At 45.2% G+C, this 23,537-nt stretch overlaps 1 protein-coding gene across 6 annotated transcripts in view; it reads right to left on the reverse strand.

The window, feature by feature from the left end:
* SPEG (striated muscle enriched protein kinase) overlaps positions 1-23,537 on the reverse strand; it is a 201,723-nt gene that overhangs the window by 42,613 nt on the left and 135,573 nt on the right. For all 6 annotated transcript variants that reach the window (XM_072122366.1, XM_072122364.1, XM_072122365.1 and 3 more), the window contains 7 exons: positions 23,007-23,182; positions 8,544-8,804; positions 8,216-8,374; positions 7,913-8,102; positions 7,061-7,290; positions 6,721-6,840; positions 6,302-6,406 (listed from right to left, as the gene is read on the reverse strand). In XM_072122366.1, the coding sequence (XP_071978467.1) occupies positions 6,302-6,406; positions 6,721-6,840; positions 7,061-7,290; positions 7,913-8,102; positions 8,216-8,374; positions 8,544-8,804; positions 23,007-23,182 (1,241 nt within the window). The remainder of the gene's footprint in view (positions 1-6,301; positions 6,407-6,720; positions 6,841-7,060; positions 7,291-7,912; positions 8,103-8,215; positions 8,375-8,543; positions 8,805-23,006; positions 23,183-23,537) is intronic.

A 23,537-nucleotide genomic window follows, 5' to 3' on the forward strand; every position in this document is an offset into this window, starting at 1 on the left:
CACTCCTCACACTGCTGTGCTCTGTGCTCTCTGCAGCCAGTGTTATGTACTGTCCCGGTAGAGATGTGTAATCAGACCTCACACTGCTGTGCTCTGTGCTCTCTGCAGCCAGTGTTATGTATTGTCCCTGGAGAGATGTGTAATCAGACCTCACACTGCTGTGCTCTGTGCTCTCTGCAGCCAGTGTTATGTACTGTCCCGGTAGAGATGTGTAATCAGACCTCACACTGCTGTGCTCTGTGCTCTCTGCAGCCAGTGTTATGTATTGTCCCTGGAGAGATGTGTAATCAGACCTCACACTGCTGTGCTCTGTGCTCTCTGCAGCCAGTGTTATGTATTATCCCTGGAGAGATGTGTAATCAGACCTCACACTGCTGTGCTCTGAGCTCTCTGCAGCCAGTGTTATGTATTGTCCCTGGAGAGATGTGTAATCAGACCTCACACTACTGTGTTCTGTGCTCTCTGCAGCCAGTGTTATGTATTGTCCCTGGAGAGATGTGTAATCAGACCTCACACTGCTGTGCTCTGTGCTCTCTGCAGCCAGTGTTATGTATTGTCCCTGGAGAGATGTGTAATCAGACCTCACACTGCTGTGCTCTGTGCTCTCTGCAGCCAGTGTTATGTACTGTCCCTGGAGAGATGTGTAATCAGACCTCACACTGCTGTGCTCTGTGCTCTCTGCAGCCAGTGTTATGTATTGTCCCTGGAGAGATGTGTAATCAGACCTCACACTGCTGTGCTCTGTGCTCTCTGCAGCCAGTGTTATGTATTGTCCCTGGAGAGATGTGTAATCAGACCTCACACTGCTGTGCTCTGTGCTCTCTGCAGCCAGTGTTATGTATTGTCCCTGGAGAGATGTGTAATCAGACCTCACACTGCTGTGCTCTGTGCTCTCTACAGTCAGTGTTATGTACTGTCCCTGGAGAGATGTGTAATCAGACCTCACACTGCTGTGCTCTGTGCTCTCTGCAGCCAGTGTTATGTATTGTCCCTGGAGAGATGTGTAATCAGACCTCACACTGCTGTGCTCTGTGCTTTCTGCAGCCAGTGTTATGTATTGTCCCTGGAGAGATGTGTAATCAGACCTCACACTGCTGTGCTCTGTGCTCTCTGCAGCCAGTGTTATGTATTGTCCCTGGAGAGATGTGTAATCAGACCTCACACTGCTGTGCTCTGTGCTCTCTGCAGCCAGTGTTATGTATTGTCCCTGGAGAGATGTGTAATCAGACCTCACACTGCTGAGCTCTGTGCTCTCTGCAGCCAGTGTTATGTATTGTCCCTGGAGAGATGTGTGATCAGACCTCACACTGCTGTGCTCTGTGCTTTCTGCAGCCAGTGTTATGTATTGTCCCTGGAGAGATGTGTAATCAGACCTCACACTGCTGTGCTCTGTGCTCTCTGCAGCCAGTGTTATGTATTGTCCCTGGAGAGATGTGTAATCAGACCTCACACTGCTGTGCTCTGTGCTCTCTGCAGCCAGTGTTATGTATTGTCCCTGGAGAGATGTGTAATAATTCCTCACACTGCTGTGCTCTGTGCTCTCTGCAGCCAGTGTTATGTATTGTCCCTGGAGAGATGTGTGATCAGACCTCACACTGCTGTGCTCTGTGCTCTCTGCAGCCAGTGGTATGTATTGTCCCTGGAGAGATGTGTAATAATACCTCACACTGCTGTGCTCTGTGCTTTCTGCAGCCAGTGTTATGTATTGTCCCTGGAGAGATGTGTAATCAGACCTCACACTGCTGTGCTCTGTGCTCTCTGCAGCCAGTGTTACGTATTGTCTCTGGAGAGATGTGTAATCAGACCTCACACTGCTGTGCTCTGTGCTTTCTGCAGCCAGTGATATGTATTGTCCCTGGAGAGATGTGTAATCAGACCTCACACTGCTGTGCTCTGTGCTCTCTGCAGCCAGTGTTATGTATTGTCCCTGGAGAGATGTGTAATCAGACCTCACACTGCTGTGCCCTGTGCTCTCTGCAGCCAGTGTTATGTATTGTCCCTGGAGAGATGTGTGATCAGACCTCACACTGCTGTGCTCTGTGCTCTCTGCAGCCAGTGGTATGTATTGTCCCTGGAGAGATGTGTAATAATACCTCACACTGCTGTGCTCTGTGCTCTCTGCAGCCAGTGTTATGTATTGTCCCTGGAGAGATGTGTAATCAGACCTCACACTGCTGTGCTCTGTGCTCTCTGCAGCCAGTGTTACGTATTGTCCCTGGAGAGATGTGTAATCAGACCTATGTGTATGTTGTTAGTAGCAGTTATATACAAAAAAGGTCCAAGGGGACCTCACTGAGACCCATTTGTCTAAAATATAACTTTTATTTCTCAAGTTAAAATGTAAATGTTGGGAGCTGATTATTAGTTGATTTTAGTGATATGCTACAGCACTGACTAAAGATCTACAGAGGAGTGGGATGGATCATTCATTCAAGTGCAGTCACCGGTATCGGACACTATTGAGTGTGAGTGTCATCCTGATGCTCTAAAGACTAGTCTCCCATAAGTGTCACTGGGAAGGCATATGGTGTGACTCTATTCAACTTAGTGGCAACATGTGCTTGCCCAAAGCCACAGATTGCCTGTAGAGGGTAGGTAATGATAACCCACCTCCACAGTGGTGCCTAGCTATTAGTTCGGAGCCGGAAGCACCTGGTTGATAGAGATTCCCTATTTAGGGATATGTGGAGTGAACCCCATTGCCATGTACTTCCCAGTGAGCATCACTGTGTCATGCATAGTCATGAAACACCATATCATTGAGCCTCAGGTCCTCTTATAACTAATATCCTCAGTGACTGATGGTGCCACTGCCACTACCAATGCTAAACAAAATGCTGAACAATTATAGCCCCCCCCCCCCCCCCCCCGACATGTTTCACCAACTGCGTGGCGTCTTCAGGGGAGCCGGGGCTATATTTGATAAATGGATGGGCGCGTCGGACTAATAAAGGTTCTGTTTGTGTCGTCATTGTTGGCCGACATCCATATAATTGGCCATTTCAGGTTGGAATGAGGATGGTCCAATGGTTTTTTACTCCCGGTATTTGGGAGATTTTCATTGGAACCGGATGGACTTACCTCATACCGGCAGTGCGGCGCATGCGGGTGGACTTGTCCTCGCTACCCGTAAATCCCGTCTGAGTGCGCATGCGCTTGGACTTAGAGTCAATTCTCGCTAGTTGTCGATATTATGCGCATGCGCTTGGACTTAGAGTCAATTCTCGCTAGTTGTCGATATTATGCGCATGCGCTTGGACTTGGAGTCAATTCTAGCTAGTTGTCGATATTATGCGCATGCGCTTGGACTTGGAGTCAATTCTAGCTAGTTGTCGATATTATGCGCATGCGCTTGGACTTAGAGTCGATTTTCGCTGGTTGCCGGTGTTGTGCGCATGCGCTTGGACTTGGAGTCAATTCTAGCTAGTTGTCGATATTATGCGCATGCGCTTGGACTTAGAGTCGATTTTCGCTGGTTGCCGGTGTTGTGCGCATGTGCGCAGACTTAGGCTAGGAACCGTCCCCACTGTTCCGTGACGTTGTCACCATCATCCAAAAGGATTAATTGTTTCAGGTAACATTTCATGAGGAGTGTAGAGGAGAGCCTGTATTTGCCCCATGTCTGTTCTGTCCGATGTGCCAGTACTGTAATTCGTATCTATATACCTAATCTAGTGGTTAATGTCGTCTCCATGCCCATCTAATATCAGTGTATTCTATATGTTTAGAAAAAAGTAGTATATCACTAGGACAATTATTTAAGTAGATTATTTAATTTGGCAGGTATAAGGTAAATGTGCCTCCAGCTCCCATGGTATCCGAGCAAGGGAGATAAGATGTGCTCCCAGTAGTGGTTAACTGATGTATTAATAAGAGAATAGTGTCTCACAAGGGATTCACCCTATTTATATGTTACCGTCATATTCGGGAGTGTCTTCTTTACAGGAAGGCTGCAAACGTAAATCCCTCATTTAGCCCATTTGGGCTGAGAGTGTTTAGGCGATCTATCCACCTCGCTTCGAGGGCCTAGTTTCACTTGGTCTATTGCCCAAAATTTAAGATGGTTCTTGTCACCTTGATGGAAGAGTTTGATATGTCTGGCCAGGGTGGTATCTTTATTTGTCTGTACTGTGCTTAAATTGTTAGTAGCAGCAGGACTGTGAAATATGGATTTATATTCCAGAATTAGAGCTTCTCCAAGTGCCCTGACACAGCTGTGCTCTGAACTACTACATTGACTTTCCCTACGAGTTAGTGAGGCTAGTTAGTTGAAATCTCAGCAATCATTTAAGGCAGAGGGGAGGAAATATATATAATTTAATTCAGAGTACAGAGCACAGCAGCGTGAGGACACGCCACCAGTGCACTTGGAGATGATACAATTCTGGAATCTAAATCCATATTTCACAGTCCTGCTGCTACTAATAACATACACAAAGGTATCGTTACACATCTCTCCAAGGACAATGGGGCACATTTACTTACCCGGTCCATTCGCGTTCCAGCGGTGGCTTCTCGAACGAGCGTTCGGGTCTTCCGGCGATTCATGAAGGTCCTGCGCCCGATGTCCACCAGGTGTCGCTGCTCCGCCGAGTTGCGTCGGAGTTCACTGATCTCTTCCTGGTGCATGCAAGTATGGCGGGTGCGACCAATTTTTTGTTTTAAATGCGGCGGTTTTTCCGAATCCGTCGGGTTTTCGTTCGGCCACGCCCCCCGATTTCCGCCGCGTGCATGCCAGCGCCGATGCGCCACAATCCATCGCGTGCGCCAAAAACCCGGGGCAATTCAGGGAAAATCGGCGCAAATCGGAAATATTCGGGTAACACGTCGGGAAAACACGAATCGGGCCCTTAGTAAATGACCCCCAATATCTTACATGGACTGCGGAGAGCACAGCAGTGTGAGGACAAGTGCTGTCATATACTTCTACCAACAACATATACAAAATTCTGATTGTATACACCTAACATTCAGAGCTCAGAAAACAGTAGTTTAAGACCCACCCTCTGTGCACTTGGAGAAGCTAAAATCCAGGAATATCAATCCATTTTCACAGTCCTGCTTCTACTATCAACATACATTAGATGACAAATATTGTACCATTACTTGTCACTGAAGTGGTGATCACCGGCCAAGGCTTGTGTGCACTTGAAGCTTACCCCATGCTCCCCCTAGTGGTGGCTATCTAAAACTACAACCTGCATGCACACAATTGGCTGAAAAGAAAACATTATGGCCCAGATAAAGTTTTTTTTAAATTTTTTTTTTTTTACTTTCTGTTTTTCACTTGTAACTGGGGCATCTCTAAGAGCCCCAAGTTCAGGAGGAAACGACATGTGTTTGATCAGAGCTGGATTACAGCAGCGACTCGACAGAATGGTACGTAACTGTATTCTAAAGTTAAAGGGATTTTCCACTTTCAGCAAATAATTGATATTGTTTGGGTAGTGAAAAGATAAGCAATTTTCCAATATACTTTCTGCATCAATTCCTCACAGTTCTGTAGATCTCTGCTTGCTGTCCTTCTATAGAAAGCTTCTGTGTTTACTTCCAGTGGATAGAAATCTGTCCATGATCATGTGATGTCACACGGGTGCACGGCTCGTTAATATCACACGGCTCTGATTACTCTCTGTGATAATAATGGCTCATGCACCTGTGTGACATCACATGACCATGGACAGATTTCTATCCACTGGAAGTAAACACAGAAGCTTTCCATAGAAGGACAGCAAGCAGAGATCTAGAAAACCCTGGGGAATTGATACATAGGGGCAGATTTACTTACCCCGCCCATTCGCGATCCAGCGGCGCGTTCTCTGCGCTGGATTCGGGTCCGGCCGGGATTTATGAAGGTAGTTTCTCCGTCGTCCACCAGGTGGCGCTGCTGCGCTGAAAAGCATCGGAACGCGCTTTAGTTCACCGGCCTATTCCTAGTGAAGGTAAGTGCAAGCTCCGTGACCGATTTTTTTTTTAAATGCGGCGGTTTTTCCGAATCCGTCGGGTTTTCGTTCGACCACGCCCCCGATTTCCGTTGCGTGCATGCCAGCGCCGATGCGCCACAATCCGATCGCGTGCGCCAAAATCCCGGGGCAATTCAGGGGAAATCGGCGCAAATCGGAAATATTCGGGTAACACGTCGGAAAAACGCGAATCAGGCCCTTAGTAAATGACCCCCATAAAGTCTATTGGACAATTTTATAACTTTTCATTACACAAACAATATCAATTATTTCCTGAAAGTGGACAATCCCTTTAAATAATATTTCTGCATAGAATATGTACAGACGACAGATATTACCTATGGCTGGATCCAGTCTTTTAGGAGGATTCCATCGGAGCGTGACTACTTTTCCGGTTACAGAGGTAATTATGGGTGGGCCGTCAGGGGGGGCGGGCACCACATCTGTAGACATAAGGATACACATGCAGGTGACGGAGTCAGTCTGTTATATATGGATACAACTGGATACAAACCTCAGAAGATTAGATACTAGATTAGCAGTTTGAGGTTTATGGATTTTAGCCTTGGCGGTTGGAGATTACATTACTCCTGGCACGTGGTAAGCGGCTGACACCGACCACTGTCCACCATATTACATACCACGGGGCTGATACATCCAGGGAAGGGGGGGGGAGGGGGTAGAACACCCCATCCCACCTAACCGCTCAATCTGATGCAATCTGATGAAACCCCCCAAAAACCCCTACAATTCTTACCTGTGACGTATAGGTGGGCATAACAGGCCGCTTTGCCCACCTTGTTGGAAATTACGCTCTTGTAGACCCCAGCGTGGGAGTGACTGACCGACGCGAACACCAGGCGATGGATGTCCTTGTCTACGAGGAACACAAGACGTGAGTTCAGTCTCTTAAAACGTTAACAAATCTGTTTATCGGACTAGTAACTTGCTAAACCATAAACATGACATTGTGCTGAGAGTTCCCGCTGTGCTAGGGGAACATAGGTTAAGCAGGAAATAGTGGGGAAAATCAAATCCAATTGGATGTAACTGTACTATTGTTTCCTACAAGTTGCTATATTTTCCATTTGTCTTACATTGCGTCATCCTGCGGTCGTCCGAGCTCTGGATTTTCTGCCCATTGTGGTACCAGGTGATGGTGGGATATGGCAGGCCGGTCACTTGACACTCTAGCTGCACTTCACGAGACTCCACCACATCTAAGTCTTGTAGGGGACGTATGAAATCCGGCATGAGCACCCCCTCTACCTCACTTTCTTGCATCTCTGGTTCTTCTGGGATTGAAGGCATCTTCTCAAGCCTGGATCTGAACCAAATATATATACATATTAGTTCTGTGTATGCAGCTCGTATGCAAATGTATGTGGATTGAGACTGCCATGGGCCCTGGGCTACAAGTCTGGAATCAACATGGTACTAGAATCAGCTTCTTGGAGAAGTGGAGGATGTGTCCCTTCTGCTGCTTTCAATGAGTGGTTTCAGGACCCTTGGAGGACCTTCAAAGGTCCTGAAATGGATCTTGTGAACATGTGTGTAGAGAGCAGGAACAGATGTATGAGGATTTCATGGGTAAAGAATAAAATTTGGTGGGTAGTTTGGGTGGCCATGGGCCCCCTAGAAGTCGTGGACCCAGGGGCTACCGCCCAAAATGCCCGTTTTATAATCCACCACTGGTCTCTATGTTTATCGGCTGCATAGAACCCTAGAGTAGTCTGATCCGGCAGTCATGTGTTCTCTCTTCCATCTGTCCTTGTCTACTGTCTCTAGAGCAGATGGATTATCACATGACCACGTGATCCGACTACATAATTTGTAGTCTGTAACCATGGAGATGTATTAGAGCTATATACACAAAACGGTAAGCATAGTTCTATAATATTAGTGGTGCCCCTGATGATGCTAGAAGCTTCATGTGCTATTACACTTACATGTGAGACGAGGCGCCGAGTCTGGGCTCCTCCACGTACAGCTCTGCAGAGCATTCCGCCTCTCCGTGTTGGTTGCGGGCAATGACGGTGTATTGGCCCTCATCCTCAGTTGACACCTGAGTGATGAGCAGGGTGTGATATCCTCTCTCTTTCAGGATATGTACAGACTCGGTCTCTTCAACTGGACGAGCTAAAGAGTAGAATTAAAGGAAAAGCATCAAAAATTCTTACGTTTTGTGGTACAAGGTGCCAACAAGAATGGAGATTTCAATGGTCTTGGGCTCCCGCGTAGACGTGACTCACCATCGTGCATCCATGTGACCGCAGGGGGCGGTGTGCCACTGATCTTACAATCCAGCCGGGCGGTGCGCCCCTCAATCACATCTCGATCTGACATCTTCCTGGTGAAGAGAGGAGCCAGCGATGGGTGCACCGTCAGCACGGCGCTGCATGTCAGCTCATCTGGCGAAGGTGAGGAAGCGTAAGTTTATAAAACCAGCATTACCTGCAGTAACCACTAGGGGGACTTTGCTGCTTACTGTTTCCATTTACATGCAGAGAGCTCCCCCTAGTGGTGACTTGTGCTAGCAGGAATTCTATCATTTCATGTCGATGTGGTGTAGAGCGTTACCTCTGGCCGTGCTCAGCTTGCAGGTGTAGATCCCGCTGTCGTCTTCATGGACAGAGTTGAGGAGCAGCAGGCACTGCTTGCCGTTGAATCGCATCTTACAATCCAGCAGAGCCGGCTGCAGCAGCTTCCCCCGAAACATCCAGTCCACGTCCAGGTCCTGGGGTCCCGACACCACACACTCAAACACAGCAGCCTCCCCAGCGCACACACTCACATCCTGCAGGGGGGTCACCACCCCCAGCGTGGCGCTGCCAGACGAAGCTGAGACCACACACAGGGACACCACAGAGAGACACCACAAAGTGACACAATGACCCACAAGGAGGAGACAACACAAAGAGAGGGAAGAGACAAGTTACACGGGAAGAGACCGCGGGGGAGGGAGATGCACGATGAGATGGAGGAGCAGAGAGAGACATCAAGGAGTTCAGTAACATCACAAATCTCCACCACAAATCCTTCTGTCCTGTCTCATTCTGGGAAAGCTGGGTGGCAAACAGTATGATTACAGTCAGTATTGTCCCTGGAGATGAGTGTAATTATAGCTACTTATATGTTGTAAGTAGCAGCAGGACTGTGAAGTATGGGTTTGTATTCTAGGATTGTAGCTTTTCCTAGTGCGGGTGTGTCCTCACACTGCTGTGCTCTGTGCTCTCTGCAGCCAGTGTGAGGTAATGTCCTTGGAGTTCTGTGTAATTATGCCTTTGTGTATTTTGTTAGTAGCAGCAGGACTGTGAAGTATGGGTTTGTATTCTAGGATTGTAGCTTTTCCTAGTGCGGGTGTGTCCTCACACTGCTGTGCTCTGTGCTCTCTGCAGCCAGTGTGAGGTAATGTCCTTGGAGTTATGTGTAATTATGCCTTTGTGTATTTTGTTAGTAGCAGTAGGACTAAGGTGTATGGACTTGTATTCCAGGATTGTAGCTTCTCCGAGTGCACTGGGGGTGTGTCCTCACACTGCTGTGCTCTCTCTACAATGAGCTGCTTCTCAACCTTTACCTTCTGCTATGGGTGAAATATATAGTGAGCTTCCAGTTGGATACTAAAGCAGTCACTCAAAGCAGAGGGCAGAGGAGTGTTCAGCAAATCAATGCAGAAGACCTAGGGAACAGCAGTGTGAGGACACACATGTAGCAGAGAACAATAGGGCACATTTACTTACCCGGTCCTGTCGCGATCCCGGAGCGCATTGTTCAACGTGGATTCGGGTTCTGCCTGGAGTCACTAAGGTCGTGTGCCCGATATTCAGTGTGTCGCTGCTGCGCCGAGGTCCGCCGGAGTTTATCTGCTTCTTCTCGGTGCACGTAGGTGCTTGATCTTGCGACACATTTCATTTTTTAAATTCCGCAGTTTTTCCGAATCCGTCGGGTTTTCCGTTGACCACGCCCCCTGATTTCTGTCTCATGAAAGCCGGCGCTGATGTATCAAAGTCCCGGTGGAATTTGGTGCAAAACGGAAAACTTCGGGAAAACGCGACGAAAGTGCGGCCGCGGAGCCCTTAGTAAATGAGCCCCAATGTGTCTAGGAAGGTAGTGACAGCAGTCAAAGCAGGTCACCCAGCTTTCCCAGGAACAGATAGAACAAACCTACAGCTGATAGGAAATCTAATCAACCGCAGAAGACGACTCAAGGATTTGAATTTTCTTTTGAGGTGGAAATGCTCTGTGCACACACCAGGAAATGCAGACAATGAATTCGATGAATAATTTTATGTTATTTATCAAGAAAACTATAATTTCTACACATCTGATATTCGGCGCTGGCTCCTTATTTCATATCTCATAGAAAGAGATGATGTTTTTTTTTTTTAAAGGAAATCTACCATCAAAATCCAGCATTACAAACCAGGGGCACTTCATGCTGACTCTTCACAGGCTGTTACACTGTGCAGGAACACTTCCCCTCTCCTACTGTGTGAGATTGCATAAGATAGAGGGAAGGGGGAAATGCTGAGGGAGTAAGGGGAAGTGAAAACAGTGTAACAGCCTGTGAAGCTACAGCACAGAGGGGCTCTGGCCCAGAATCTTTACGGTTCATTAGCATAATTATAAAAGTTGATTTTAGAAGGCAGAAGGCCATGGATAACAGATATAAGAAGATACCACAGTCCCGGTTCCTGGATCTATGAGTAATGTCCCGGGTTTATCAGGATGGATTTTTATGGTAGATTTCCTTTAAGTTTGGCCTGTTTTGGTCTCTGTATTAAGGGGATCTCTTTTGGGGTGCATATAAATAGGTGTAGACTGTATTGAGGGGGTCTGGATGAGGTTTTATTTAAAGGGGAAGACTCCCCAATAACTATTCACTAAGGCTCTGGGCTAGAAAGCCCTGCAAAGGGGAATCTGGTGCAAGGAAGCAGTGCACCATGGGAACTCTGTTGATCAGATACATTGTTACACCCACAATGAGGTCACATGACGCCTTGTGGAATTGTGAGGACAACCGCATTCCTGACTCTCACTTTGGATAAAAATAGAGAAGAAAACATCAGATAACTCAGAATCATTAGATTAGTAAGGAAAGAAAATTATCCACCCAGTGACTACATTTTTAAAGATTTATGCTCAGACATTTTGCTGAAATTGGAGATACCCTTTAAGTGTGTCTTCATAATGAGATAATACATTTTATATTTTCAGAATAAGATGAGAACAGACACAGCGCCACTCATATCCATTGGCTTGTACGCAGTATTGCAGCTTAGCTCATGTACTTTGATAGGGACTGAACTGCAATACCAGATACGGCCTTTGAATAAAAGGGGCGCTGTTTTTAGAAATGATGAGTGATATTTTTCGGATTTCTTCAGCATAAATCCATCATATTATCATGAGACATGAAATAAATGACCTTGCAGATAATTATTATTAAAATTATTTCTGTTTTCATAAAAACTGTGATTTAAAGGGGTTTGCCCAGAAAAGACCTTCATGACACATTGATAGGAAATGATAGGGATCTCCAGGGACTTGTGGTTATTTGGAAACTGAGGCCACCACAGAAAAATATGCATGTGACTTGTAACAACTGCAAGAAATCCGACCAGTCATGTTCTAAAATAAAAGTCTAACTGGAAAAAACCCTTTAATGAAAGATGATTCTTTCTAAATACTGATCCTCCAAATACTGCAGAAATATGGACGCCCTCTACAGAAGCCAGAACTCTACTTGTCTGATACAGAACTCCAAATCTCCAAAATTATGATAATATTTTGTTTGCCTACAGTCACCACCAGAGGGAGCTCTCACCTCACATAATAATATTACATCTTTATACAGCGCCATTCTAATCTGCAGGGCTGTACAGATCAATATACTCCGGAGCTCCCTCTAGTGGTGGCTACATAAAAACAAAATATTCTCATTCAATTTTATGCTGATCCTTTTGGCAGATATCGTCAGTCTGGCAGCCAGTATTAGGCATTGTCCCTGGAGAGATGTGTAACCACACCGCTGTGTATGTTTTTGTTTTAGTAGCAGCAGGACTGTAGCTTCCAAGGAGGTATCCTCGCACTGCTGTGCTCTTAGCATTGAACTGCTACATAGCTCCTCTACTTTGTTAGGTCACTGGACATCTACTATATCACTCACCCAAAATGGAGGAGGATGTGGAGCCACCTAATGCAGAGAGTACAGAGCACAGCAGTGTGAGGACACGCCCCCACTGCTGCTACTAATATACAGAAAGCTGATTACACACCTCTCCAGGGATAATACCTAACAGCGGCTGCAGTCTACATGGTCACTCCTGCTGACAGTTTCCCTGTAGTTCTGTGCAGAAGTTCTGGAGCTCTGTATCAGTAAACAATTACCAGAATGACATGATGATGGAGACGTTTGCTTCTATGTTACACATTGGGTATCGGCCACCAGCCGCCTGCAGGGGGCAGTACATGGATACAGTGTATACATATAGAGGGGATATGGCTTCCACAAGGACGAGGGTCTCATCTGTCACCTTGGGTAAGATTACACGGGACTCTGGGCCCAGGGGGTGTAAATGAGCCTCAGGCGGCGTCACTGTCACATCATTAATAGGAGGGACACTGAATGCTCCGCCATGATACCCGAGCCGCACACATGTAACATTCTGTCCCTTCTTAGGAAATCCAATGACTACAATGCAACTACAATGGGAGTTGTAGTTCTGCAACAGTTGGAGAGTCACAGGTTGGAGGCCACTTATTTTGGGGGGGTGGGGTTTCCCTTTCATGTGAATGAATCACGTAGCTATTGTATAAGGCAACTTTCTAACATACTTTGTAACTCCATTCCACATGACTTTCAAGATCTCCGCTTTCTGTCAGTGGGGGAGACTTATCAGAAGTTTCGGAGGTAAATGTGTTCTAGTTGCCCCTGGAAACCAATCAGAGCTCAGCTTTAATTTTATAAACAGCTGTGGGAGAGTGAAAACTGAGCTCTGATTGGTTTCCAGGGACATCTAGAAGAGTTCTGCTCTCGGAGACTTCTGATAAATCTCCCCCATAATGAATGGAAAGGTTCTTTAAAGGCAGAATAAACTGTATAGGATTCACAGCTGAGGGTTTGTTACTATTGTATCACAGCTCGGTTTGGGTTCATTAAAGTTCCCTTACTCACTTGGGTGGACCTAAACTCTGCTGTCTGAGTCAACTATGGAATGGCACCCCCTCTTCCCCATCCAGTAGTAATATTGCAGGTTATTTTTTAGTAAGTGGGTCCATACAGTGTCGCACACACATGCTGACATTGGGTGTGAAAAGACACTATTATAATTGTCTCATCCAGCTTTGTAGCAGATAACTGCGCCCCTAATGCTGACCCTATTTTGCTGCAGGTGGTGCTGCCTGAGGCAAGAGGCTCAACTCACCTCATGGCTGATGCACCGCTGCTTATCCACTATAAACAAGTCATATTTCTGAGTTTTCCCAATGTTATTATCCTCCTCTGTAAAGCCTATTAAAACTAAAGTGACAGCCCCCCCCTAAAATCACAGCACACCAGCTGGCAGTCCTGAATTTGTGGATTTTCTAGTAATACTTCCAGCCTTTTTGGCCTGTTCTGGTCCTGACAAGGGACATTTATGTGAACATTAACTGCAACAACCCCATTCACTGACAGCAAGCAGAGGTAGAAAGTTGTCAGTATGTGAGATCATTATATAGCATTGGGGTATTGGGGTCAGGTGCAGAAAAGGACTCCCCATCTCCTCCCCTTTAAGAGCGCCTTGTTAAACATGAAACACAGAAAACAAGTAAAGAGACACAAAGAGACGAACTCGCAGCAGAGATTAGAACGACCGGAGAATGTAAAATGTTAGTAACCACAGCAAACACTTGTTCCAAAAACAAAGATTTTTATTAGGACTACAAATTAAAAAAAAATTGTATTTTTAACAAAATGTGATGTTCTCTGTACGGGGAGTGGGTGGAGGTGAAGTCCAGGATGTAGCGGGTGATGCAGCGATTTCCCCGAGTGAGTTACGTGTTTGTTACAATGTGTCATTTGATTTACACAGAAAGCTAGATGGTGATTGGACGCCCCTGGCGTGTGACACCCTGTATTCAGATCAATGGGTGTTAGGGGGCACAATATGGCGGGTGAACTACAAAAGTGGCTTTACTGCTATATGATTATGATGCTTCCTGATAACTTAGCAACAGACCAGCATTGGAATCCCTGCCCTAAAGGGAACCTGTCAGCAGTTGTGACCATATAGACGCAGCCAGTGTATGGTATTGTCCCTGGAGAGATGTGTGATCATACCTTTGTGTATGTTGTTAGTAGCAGCAGGACTGTGAACTATGGACACTGAATTGTATTTTCATCAAGTCATCAAGTGCACTGGGAGTGTGTCCTCACACTGCTGTGCTCTGTGCTCTCTGTAGCCAGTGTTAAGTATTGTACCTTTGCGTATGTTGTTATTAGCAGCAGTACTGTGAAATATGGATTTATATTAAAGGATTGTAACTTCTCCAAGAGAGCTGGGGGCAAAACCTCACACTGCTGTGATCTCTGTAGTGTCAGGCATTGGCCTCAGGGGCAGAATAAGGGTACTATTGACCCTGGGCTATATTAAAAGAGTGGGACCCCTTACATACCAGAAATATCATCTATATTATCCTGCTGGAAAACAAAGTATACATCCAGCAAAGAGGCTTTGGGAGATGGAAGCCACTGTATGGCCTCCATCTCCGGCCTCCACTGAGCGTTTACTGTGGGTGTTTCCCAGTGATGTAACATCTATTAATGGAGACTCCCTGAACATCCACAACAGAAAATCACTGCCTAATGACCATGTCTGCTTCTTCGACTTTCAGGGGAGAAGAGGCTAAACAGAAGAACATATCCTACAGTATGAGCATAGAGATACATTGTATAGGGATACATTGTATAGGGATACATTGTATAGGGATACATTGTATAGGGATACATTGTATAGAGATACATTGTATAGGGATACATTGTATAGAGATACATTGTATAGAGATACATTGTATAGGGATACATTGTATAGAGATACATTGTATAGGGATACATTGTATAGGGATACATTGTAGTCCTCCGGTGCTACATTGGGAATCCTCTTGATGTGGACATAACCAATCCAAATAAACACACACTGATACCAACACACATACACCTAACTATTTCCACGTACTGACACATACCTACAGCTATATTCATATTACACCTACCTGTATACACATACATACAATATGCATATACTAAAACACATACATACATACACACATACACACATGCACTTATAGTTTACACATATGCATATACTAATACATACACATTATTCACCTACAGTTCACACCTATTCAAATAATAACCCATACAGACATATCATGCACTAACCTTCCTTAGTGGAGTAGGTTCTGCCTGCCCCTGCTCTCATATAAAAGTGCAGGCACATCAGATGAGGAATTTGGACAGACAGGGGCACCCCAGGAGTGTGAGATACAGGCTGGCTGCCCAAAATAATCTAATGGGTATCCACCATCGATTAGCTCTAAAGAGATATGCAATCATACCTTTTTTACCATGTTAGTAGCAGCAGGACTGTGAAAAATTCACAAAAATTCCGGGAGTGTAGCTGGATTTGAAGTGCACCATTACACTCTTATTCATGAGATCTGTTCACTGAACACAGCATAGCGGAATTCATAGCGGAAGGGAGGGGCTGTGCTGTGTTCAGGCAAGAGATCTGACACACCAGTGCACCATTGTGCTCCAAATCCAGCTACAATCCTGGAATTTAAATCCATCTTTTACAGTTTGCTGCTACTAGCAACATACATAAAGGTATAATTACACATCTCTCCAGGGACATGACCTAAAACTATCTGCACAGAGCACAGTAGTGTGAGAACATGCTCCTAGTGCACTTGGAGAGGCTGCAATCCTGGAATATACATTCATATATCACAGTCCTGCTGCTACTAACACACATAAAGGTATGATAAGACATCTCTACAGGGAACATACCTAATGCAGTTTGCATGGTCACACCTGCTGACAGTTTCCCTTTCAGGTTTGCTATATAACTGTAAATGCATTAAGCTCCCTCTAGTGATGCCCAGGAGAATTTTACTTCTGCACTTTGGGTTTTGGAATGCAGTTAGTCTGCATAGGATGTGTGTGTAGCTTTGACACATTGACATGACTACTTGTCCTGCACCACAGCAGCACAGAGGATTAGTAGTGATAATAGATGATAAAAATAGTTTAACATCTACAGTAGGGCTCTGGTGGGTGTTACCAGAGCCTCTTCATGCTGTAGCTACAAAGATTGTTACACTGTCTTCCCTCTTCCTGCTGTAATCTCATACAGTGGGAGGGAGGGGAGTTATCCTGCACATTGTAACAGCCCGTGAAGCTACAGCACTAAGGTGTTCTTGTTATGCCATCTAGAGCCCTTATGGCTCATTAGCATAATTGTCTAAGTTGATTTTAGAAGGAAGGAGAACATGGATAACAAATAAAAGATGCTTACCACAGTCACGGTGCCTGGATCTACGAGTAAGCGTCCCTGGTTTATCAGGATGGATTTTGTAGGAAGATTTCCTTTAAAGCTTTGCCATGACTGCTGGCTGCATGGTCACAACTCCTGACACAATCCCTTTAAAGTTATGAACTTGTTTATTGTCCGGGAATTTTTAAGGTTGATATTTGACACTTTGGCCTCTGGGTGGCGCTATACTGACTCCTTATCATCAAGGAAAAGCTACATGATTGACAGCTGTCACTGATACAACCACAATGCAGGTAGGTCTTTAAGAGTCTCAGCATACACTTCATACAACAAGTGGACATCTATCTCTTGCAGACCCCATCCCTGAATGGTCTGGAGCAGGGGGGGGGGGGGGGCTGCTCCCTTGTAAAAGTTGATATTCCTACATAAAAAGAGACTATTCATAGCCTGAGTTCAGTGTGACTTTATACAACCCTGTTTTATCTCTCCTGGGGCAGCGGTATTGGCTTTCCAGGGATAACAAGATCTGAACTATTAGAACTGAAGACTGAATTTGTCATTATCCAATAAGAGAGCCTGTAAAACTAAGCCCCGCCCCTGAGGAACATTCTGTTTTCAAAATGCTGAAAAAAGTAACGAGTCCTGTTCCACTGAAGTCATTAGTCATGTGCTTAGGGGCAGCACAGAATACATAACTCTATATAGCAGTTTCAGGACTAATTCTACCGGCGGACAGATGTTGGTGTCCCCCAGCACCACCCACTTTCATAACTACGCAGTGAGCAGCCATTATTGTAAGGATAAGAAACCTCCATATCCGTGGCTAGTCATTACAAGACTCAGCGTGTCCTGCCATAAAAGCTAAGAATCTATGCAACATCTTAGGTCATGAACACTTGAATAAGACCAGACACTGCTTGTAGGAACATCCTTCTGCCTAATATATCATTACAGAGGTCAAAAGTGTGGATTCCTTGACACCAAGCTCCAAATCCCCTGCATAGAATCAACGTTAACATATACAATTCTCATTCTCACCACTAGTTGGAGCTTATGAGCCTACTGCATACACAGCAAATTCTGTTTAATTAATCAGCAGTATGCAATTAGCACCAGTGCTCCCTCTAGTGGTGCCTACAGGTGGTGAGTATCTTGTTATTTATCTTTATATCTATGGAGGGGAGTTGTAGTTCTGTTTTAGGGGGAAAAAAGCTTCTAATACATAATTGATGTATATCTGAGGGAATAAGCACGGAATGATTTTCCTCAAAATTATATTATGTCAAAAGGAACCTGTCAGCAGGTGTGACCATGCTTGGAGACGTGTGTAATCATACGTTGTGTATGTTGTTAGTAGCAGCAGGATTGTGAAATATGGATTAATATTCCAGCTAACCAGAGTGCACAGGGGATGTGTCCGCACACTGCTGTCCTCTCACATCTTGGCATAAGCCGCTCCACAACTCCTGTTTCTAGGGATTGCTGTAGAAGGCTTCTGTTTGAACACTAAAGCAGTTGAAGTAGAGGGGAGGGGCTATGGAGCAGTTGATTGCACAGAACACAGCAGTGTGAGACACGCCCACAGCAGCTCCAATCCTGGAATACAAAACCGTATTTCACAGTTCTGCTGCTACTAACATCATACAGTGACAACTGCTGACAGACTCCTTTTAAGGCAAGGATTTGGCTGGCTGCTGTGAGGAACATTGTTAGCCTTGAATGACCCCGGAGGATCATGTGGGGGGCGGTTAATGCTGTCGCTGTGTTGGCAGTGGATTTGGATCCCTTGCCTGTTGGGAGTTGTTGTCTGACAATCGGGAATCGCAACTGCAAAGAAAAGGCTAAAGGAAAAGGTTTGTGATTATTTTTGCAACAGTGTAACAGAGTGAGCGCAGAGTCAGAAGAGGTCTGTCATTAGAGGCTGGAGATTTGGGGTCTGGTACTCAGCGGCCTCCCGGGGCGAGTGTGAGTGACACAAGGGACGTCCGCCACCTCTGTTCCTGCTCCGTCATATCTGTAAGGAGAAGTCTGTCCTGGTCCTATGCCTCCCCCTGGTGCAGCTGGGCCAGGACCCCCCTCCTCTCGGCACAATCCGGGTTTTCCGGGGGGTTTGCAGCTCGGCTCCTGTGTTAGTTTGTTAGTGACAGGAGATTATCTGACTCGCCCTGTATACAGACAGAAACTGCAGTCAGCGTGCGGGCAAGCCAGCCATTCACAGCACAGGGTGGGGGTACAGCGGGCAAGGCAAGCGAGAATACAGCACCGGATGTGTCAACTTTTAGAGGGGATTTACAGAGCGTAGTCACTGGTGTGCGGTGCTTACCTGCTATCTGCTAGAATCAATGACTTCCTGTCTCATCATAGGATCTGATCATTTCCTGTCCACCATGCTTTACACTGCAGCCCTGATTTTACTTAACAACTTTGATACTTAACAACTTTATTAACAACTTTGATACAGATTTATCAAGAGCAGTTGTCACCAACTTATCACCCTCTAGTGGATGGTGAACTACAACTCTCAGTATTCCAGTTGCCGGGTCATGGTGGAGGTTGTAGGTTTGCATTGATTTAAAAGCTACTAGTTAAAGACTAGGGTGTGGGTACATGACTGTAGTGGGGTGAGAAGCATAAGGGCTTACATTATGTGTATTCTCTCTGCAGGGTTTCAGATAATAATAGATTTTTATAAACCGTGTTAAGAAAATCAAAGGGGTTACAAAAGTTGGCGTTTACATTTTAAGAATTGTCTGTGGGGTCTAAATTGTGTAGCCCTGACCTGCAGTACCACATTTGACCACTGCTAGAAACAAGTAAATTTAACATAGAAAGCAATACAACAGCGCCCCCCCCAAGGTCTAGTTTTTATTTCTTTCTGATATAATTCGGATAAAAAAGTTGACACATCTTTTGTGCTTAAAATACATCAGGCAAATATTAGAAGAAGAATAAAATCAGAATTAAATGCAGAGCACAGTCATAGTGTTATAGAGGCAAACAACAGTAACATGGAGCAAAGCCGAGAGCGGGACATGCACGGATCTCATAGAAATGATAGATCTGTGTAAATCATAAGCAGATACATATCATATGCAGTGCACAGATTAGTTCACCTTCCGAATACATCAGATATTTCATTACATTGTCATAACATTATGCATCAGAGCAAACAATCAAATTATAGGGAAAAAAATCGTGCAAAATACCAAACATTGCGCAACATTGTGATCGGGTGCAGGAAATGACATCTGTACATTTCTTCTATTTCGTTGTAAAATTTTGTATTCTGAAAAACTGTGTCCAGCCTCTTAGACTGTGGTCAGGGAGGTGATTGCAGGGTGCAGCTGCCTGAAGGACCCCTGTGGCTTGTAAGAGGACACTGTAGTCTACGGCATGGGGGCATCCCGCGCCAATTCAAGCAAGGGAAGAGCTTGGGATGTTTAACATCCCATCATAAAGTAGGAAGAAACAGCAGTTTTGCATTGAGTCCCTGAATCTGTAGGTCATACCTCTGCTGCGCTCCACACGTGGGGGTCTTCAGTAGTCGATTCTAATATAGGCGGTTTGGGCGGTAGCCCAGGGCCCAATCCTTCTAGGGGGCTCATGGTCACCAAAACCAACAAATTTCATACTGAGAAGGACCTTCACCCATGAAATCCTCATACATCTGATTTTGCTCTCAATGGATATGTACACAAGAGCCCATTCAGGACCTTTGAAGCTCCTCCAAAAGGTCCTGAAACCGTAGATTAAAGGGGCGCTTCCTCCACTCCCCAAGACACTTGATTCTAGTACTAGACTTGTAGGGGCTCTAATATTCACACAGCCCAGTGCTGGACATAATAATGAAGCCTGCCATGGTCCGACCCTGATAATAAAGGGGCTTTCCTGGACTTATGTCTGCATGGTCCATGTTCAATTTAATGTTTCCTAATGTAACCCTAACTAAATCCATGCTGAATGTGTAGTCTAATGTTTTGTCTTCTTGGTGGAGGGTCCCTTTAAATTGGTATATTACGTATATATTCACATACGCCTTCCTCATTTACCTCCCCTGCATTTGGTATATAAAGTGCAGATATTTTGTTAATCTGTATCCACTATCTACAAGTCTCTGATTCTTAGTATTTTGGACATTGATGAAGATCCATTTGGGCCATTTATGACCCTGGGATGAAGATTCCTGACCCCAGCCGATCACTAACTTGGACTTAGTTTTGGTTAACCATTCCCATGCTGTGGCCCATGCAACCGTCTATCACAACATTAAGGAAATTCTGGACTTTGCTTGTCACTATGTATTTCGCAGTCTCCTCATGTAGCCTGAATGAGAGGGACCATGTGTGTGCAGATTGCAGAGGCAGTCCCCTGTATGGCCTAAGGCTCATGAATTCTAATGCCTTTCATTACCGGTAGTCAGTGACTGTAGCTCATCGCCCAGCGGGAATCCCGGCATGCAGCCTGCGGCCCGTAGTAGTGGTGCCATGCAGAAACCAGGGAAAGCCTTAGCTTACGGCAGCATGCAGAGAGGAGAGTGACAGGAGGAGACTGTCACCTGGTCCAAAACCCAGGAGCCCCTGATCCCGCAACCCCCCATACTTATCCCTACGAATAAGTATGAATCAGATCAAAGCCTTCAGTACAGATTCTCGGGAGGAAAGTCGTGAAAAACAGTCGATTTCCACAGATCCTTGTACTGGAAAATCACATCTGTCGCTGTGAACTGGATGTTTTCCATAATGATTTTTCTTTTTTTTAGCATGAAAATCAAATATAAAGAGCAAAACTCCATCGAAGCAAAAAGAAAAACCAAAAACACCCCAAAGCCTCAGGACAGTCCAATCTGTGTATATATGGATTTCCTAAATGGTGTTTCCCGTATGGTGGAGGCTCGAGATGTTTTTGGTTTTGACACCCAGCAAGGTCTGTGACTCCACTGCGTTCTGCTGACGTCATGCAACGTGTATTGGGTAGAATTGCTCTGTTTTTGGTTACGTAGCATGTTGCAAGCTTAGTAAAGATTTCCTGTGTTTCTTCATATAGCAGGGGTGGTGGACCTATGGCACGGGTGCCCTCTCTGTGGGTGCCCAGCCTGGCAGGACCTTGTGCCATCATTGACCTGGAGGAGCGATGACCGGGTACAGAGACGACGGGATAATCATTGGAGCTTCTGCTACCATTCTTCTAGAGGGAAGCTGCAATGATTACCCGAATTTCCCCTCCTTCTTTCAACTGTATTGACGTCTTCAGGGCACCAATACGATTGAAAGATGCGGCAGAGCAAGGAGCCCTACTACATTGGCACTGGGTAATAAAGAAGTGAATTTTGGTTGTAGTTTGGACACTCTATATATAGTACAGCCATAAATAGTGCCCCCCCCCCCCCCCCCCCAAGTCCTACAAGTCTGGGGGACAGTCAACTAAGGGTTAATATGGTTGTTATTTTTTTTTTTCACACAAATTCCAACTATCAACTATCAATCTACCACCTGGATGTAGGATTGTTTTTTTTATTATGCAAATGAGCCTAAGGGGCTCTGAGCTCCATAGGTGATAATGGAGCCTCTTAGGTTTATTTGCATCATTTCTAAAGCCTTTTATTTCTTAAAAACCAGGGCATTCGAAGCTCAAAGAAAAGCAGATCCCAGAAGGGGGAACACCAGCATGTCAGTGTGCTGGATTTACAATCCTTCATCCTGGTTAAAGGAAATCTACCACCAGGATCAAAGATTATAAACCAAGCACACTTCCATATCGGTGTGTGCTCCCTCTGTGAGTATCTGCTCTTATTTTAGATCCTTATGCCCTTGTATTTACAAAAAAGGTAATTCAATGAGAGGCTCCAGGTTCAATTAACAGCTATGCAGCTGGAGCCTTGTAGGCTCATTTGCATAATTTTTAAAGCATTTTTTTTGTAAAAGCAATGGCATAAAGAACTAAAAGAAGAGCGGATCCTGCCAGAGACGGCACACACCAGTATGTCAGTGTGCTTGGTTTACAACCCTTCATCCAGGTGGTAGATGCCCTTTAAGGACTCCAATTTCTCACAAATCAATTTCAATACAATATCACAAAACAATATTGTTTTGAAAACCTGCGCATCCCATCATAGAGAAATGGAGGACACAGCTTGATAGCTAAAGTTTGCAACCTAAAAAGGCATCCCTTCTCTAAAAAAAGCTGAATACAAATAATAATTAAAGAAAAAATACAAAAATGCTAATAATAATAGAAGAAAGAACAATTGCAAAACAATGTACAAGATTGCAAAAGATAATAACCTTCTTGTACTTACACTGCTGCATAGTCCTCCTATATTGAGGTATTTGGGGTATGAATGGGCTCTGACCTTACTGTGCCGCACAAATGTGTCCTTTCAGAATAAGCCACACGTTTATTCAGTCGCTTTACAGGACGTTACAGTTAATGATTCAGCGCTTAATATGATACATTAATGATATATTGTATACATTGTATATCAGAAAGCTGTGGCTTGTCTTACCTCTTACTTCTACCTTGGCCTCGCATTGCTTTGTTCCATATTCATTTATTGCTTTGCAGGTATAGAATCCCGAATCCCGTTTTTCGGATCCTGCGATATGCAGTGAGAACGCGCCTCCATCCTCCTCCGTCATGTGATATTTCCCTCCGGGTTTCACCTGCTGCTTGTTCTTCAGCCTGCCCAGGATTCAGAGCAGAGACTCATGCTGAGCGGCAGCAGACTGACATTGAGCACAAGGCTCCTGGACATGCCCTGGTCCTCAGTTACTCAATGTGTTATAGGCCTGAGCTCTAATCACAATTCTGCTGCATGTTACTGGAATCAGTAGACACTGTATTAGGCTGATGATCTCAGGCCGTTTGCAGTTTGTGTTTCATTGGGATAGAAATGCATTGGGACGTATACGAGATGTTTAAGCAATGGCTACAATGTGATCAAAAACGCATGCACCTATCCCTCTATCTCCCAGCACAGCCCTAATGCAACATGGCAGGACATGCACTGGTCAGCAGAATATGAACCAGCAGGGTA

The sequence above is a fragment of the Engystomops pustulosus genome, chromosome 8 (assembly GCF_040894005.1).
Source record: "Engystomops pustulosus chromosome 8, aEngPut4.maternal, whole genome shotgun sequence".
Taxonomy (NCBI): Eukaryota; Metazoa; Chordata; class Amphibia; order Anura; family Leptodactylidae; genus Engystomops; species Engystomops pustulosus.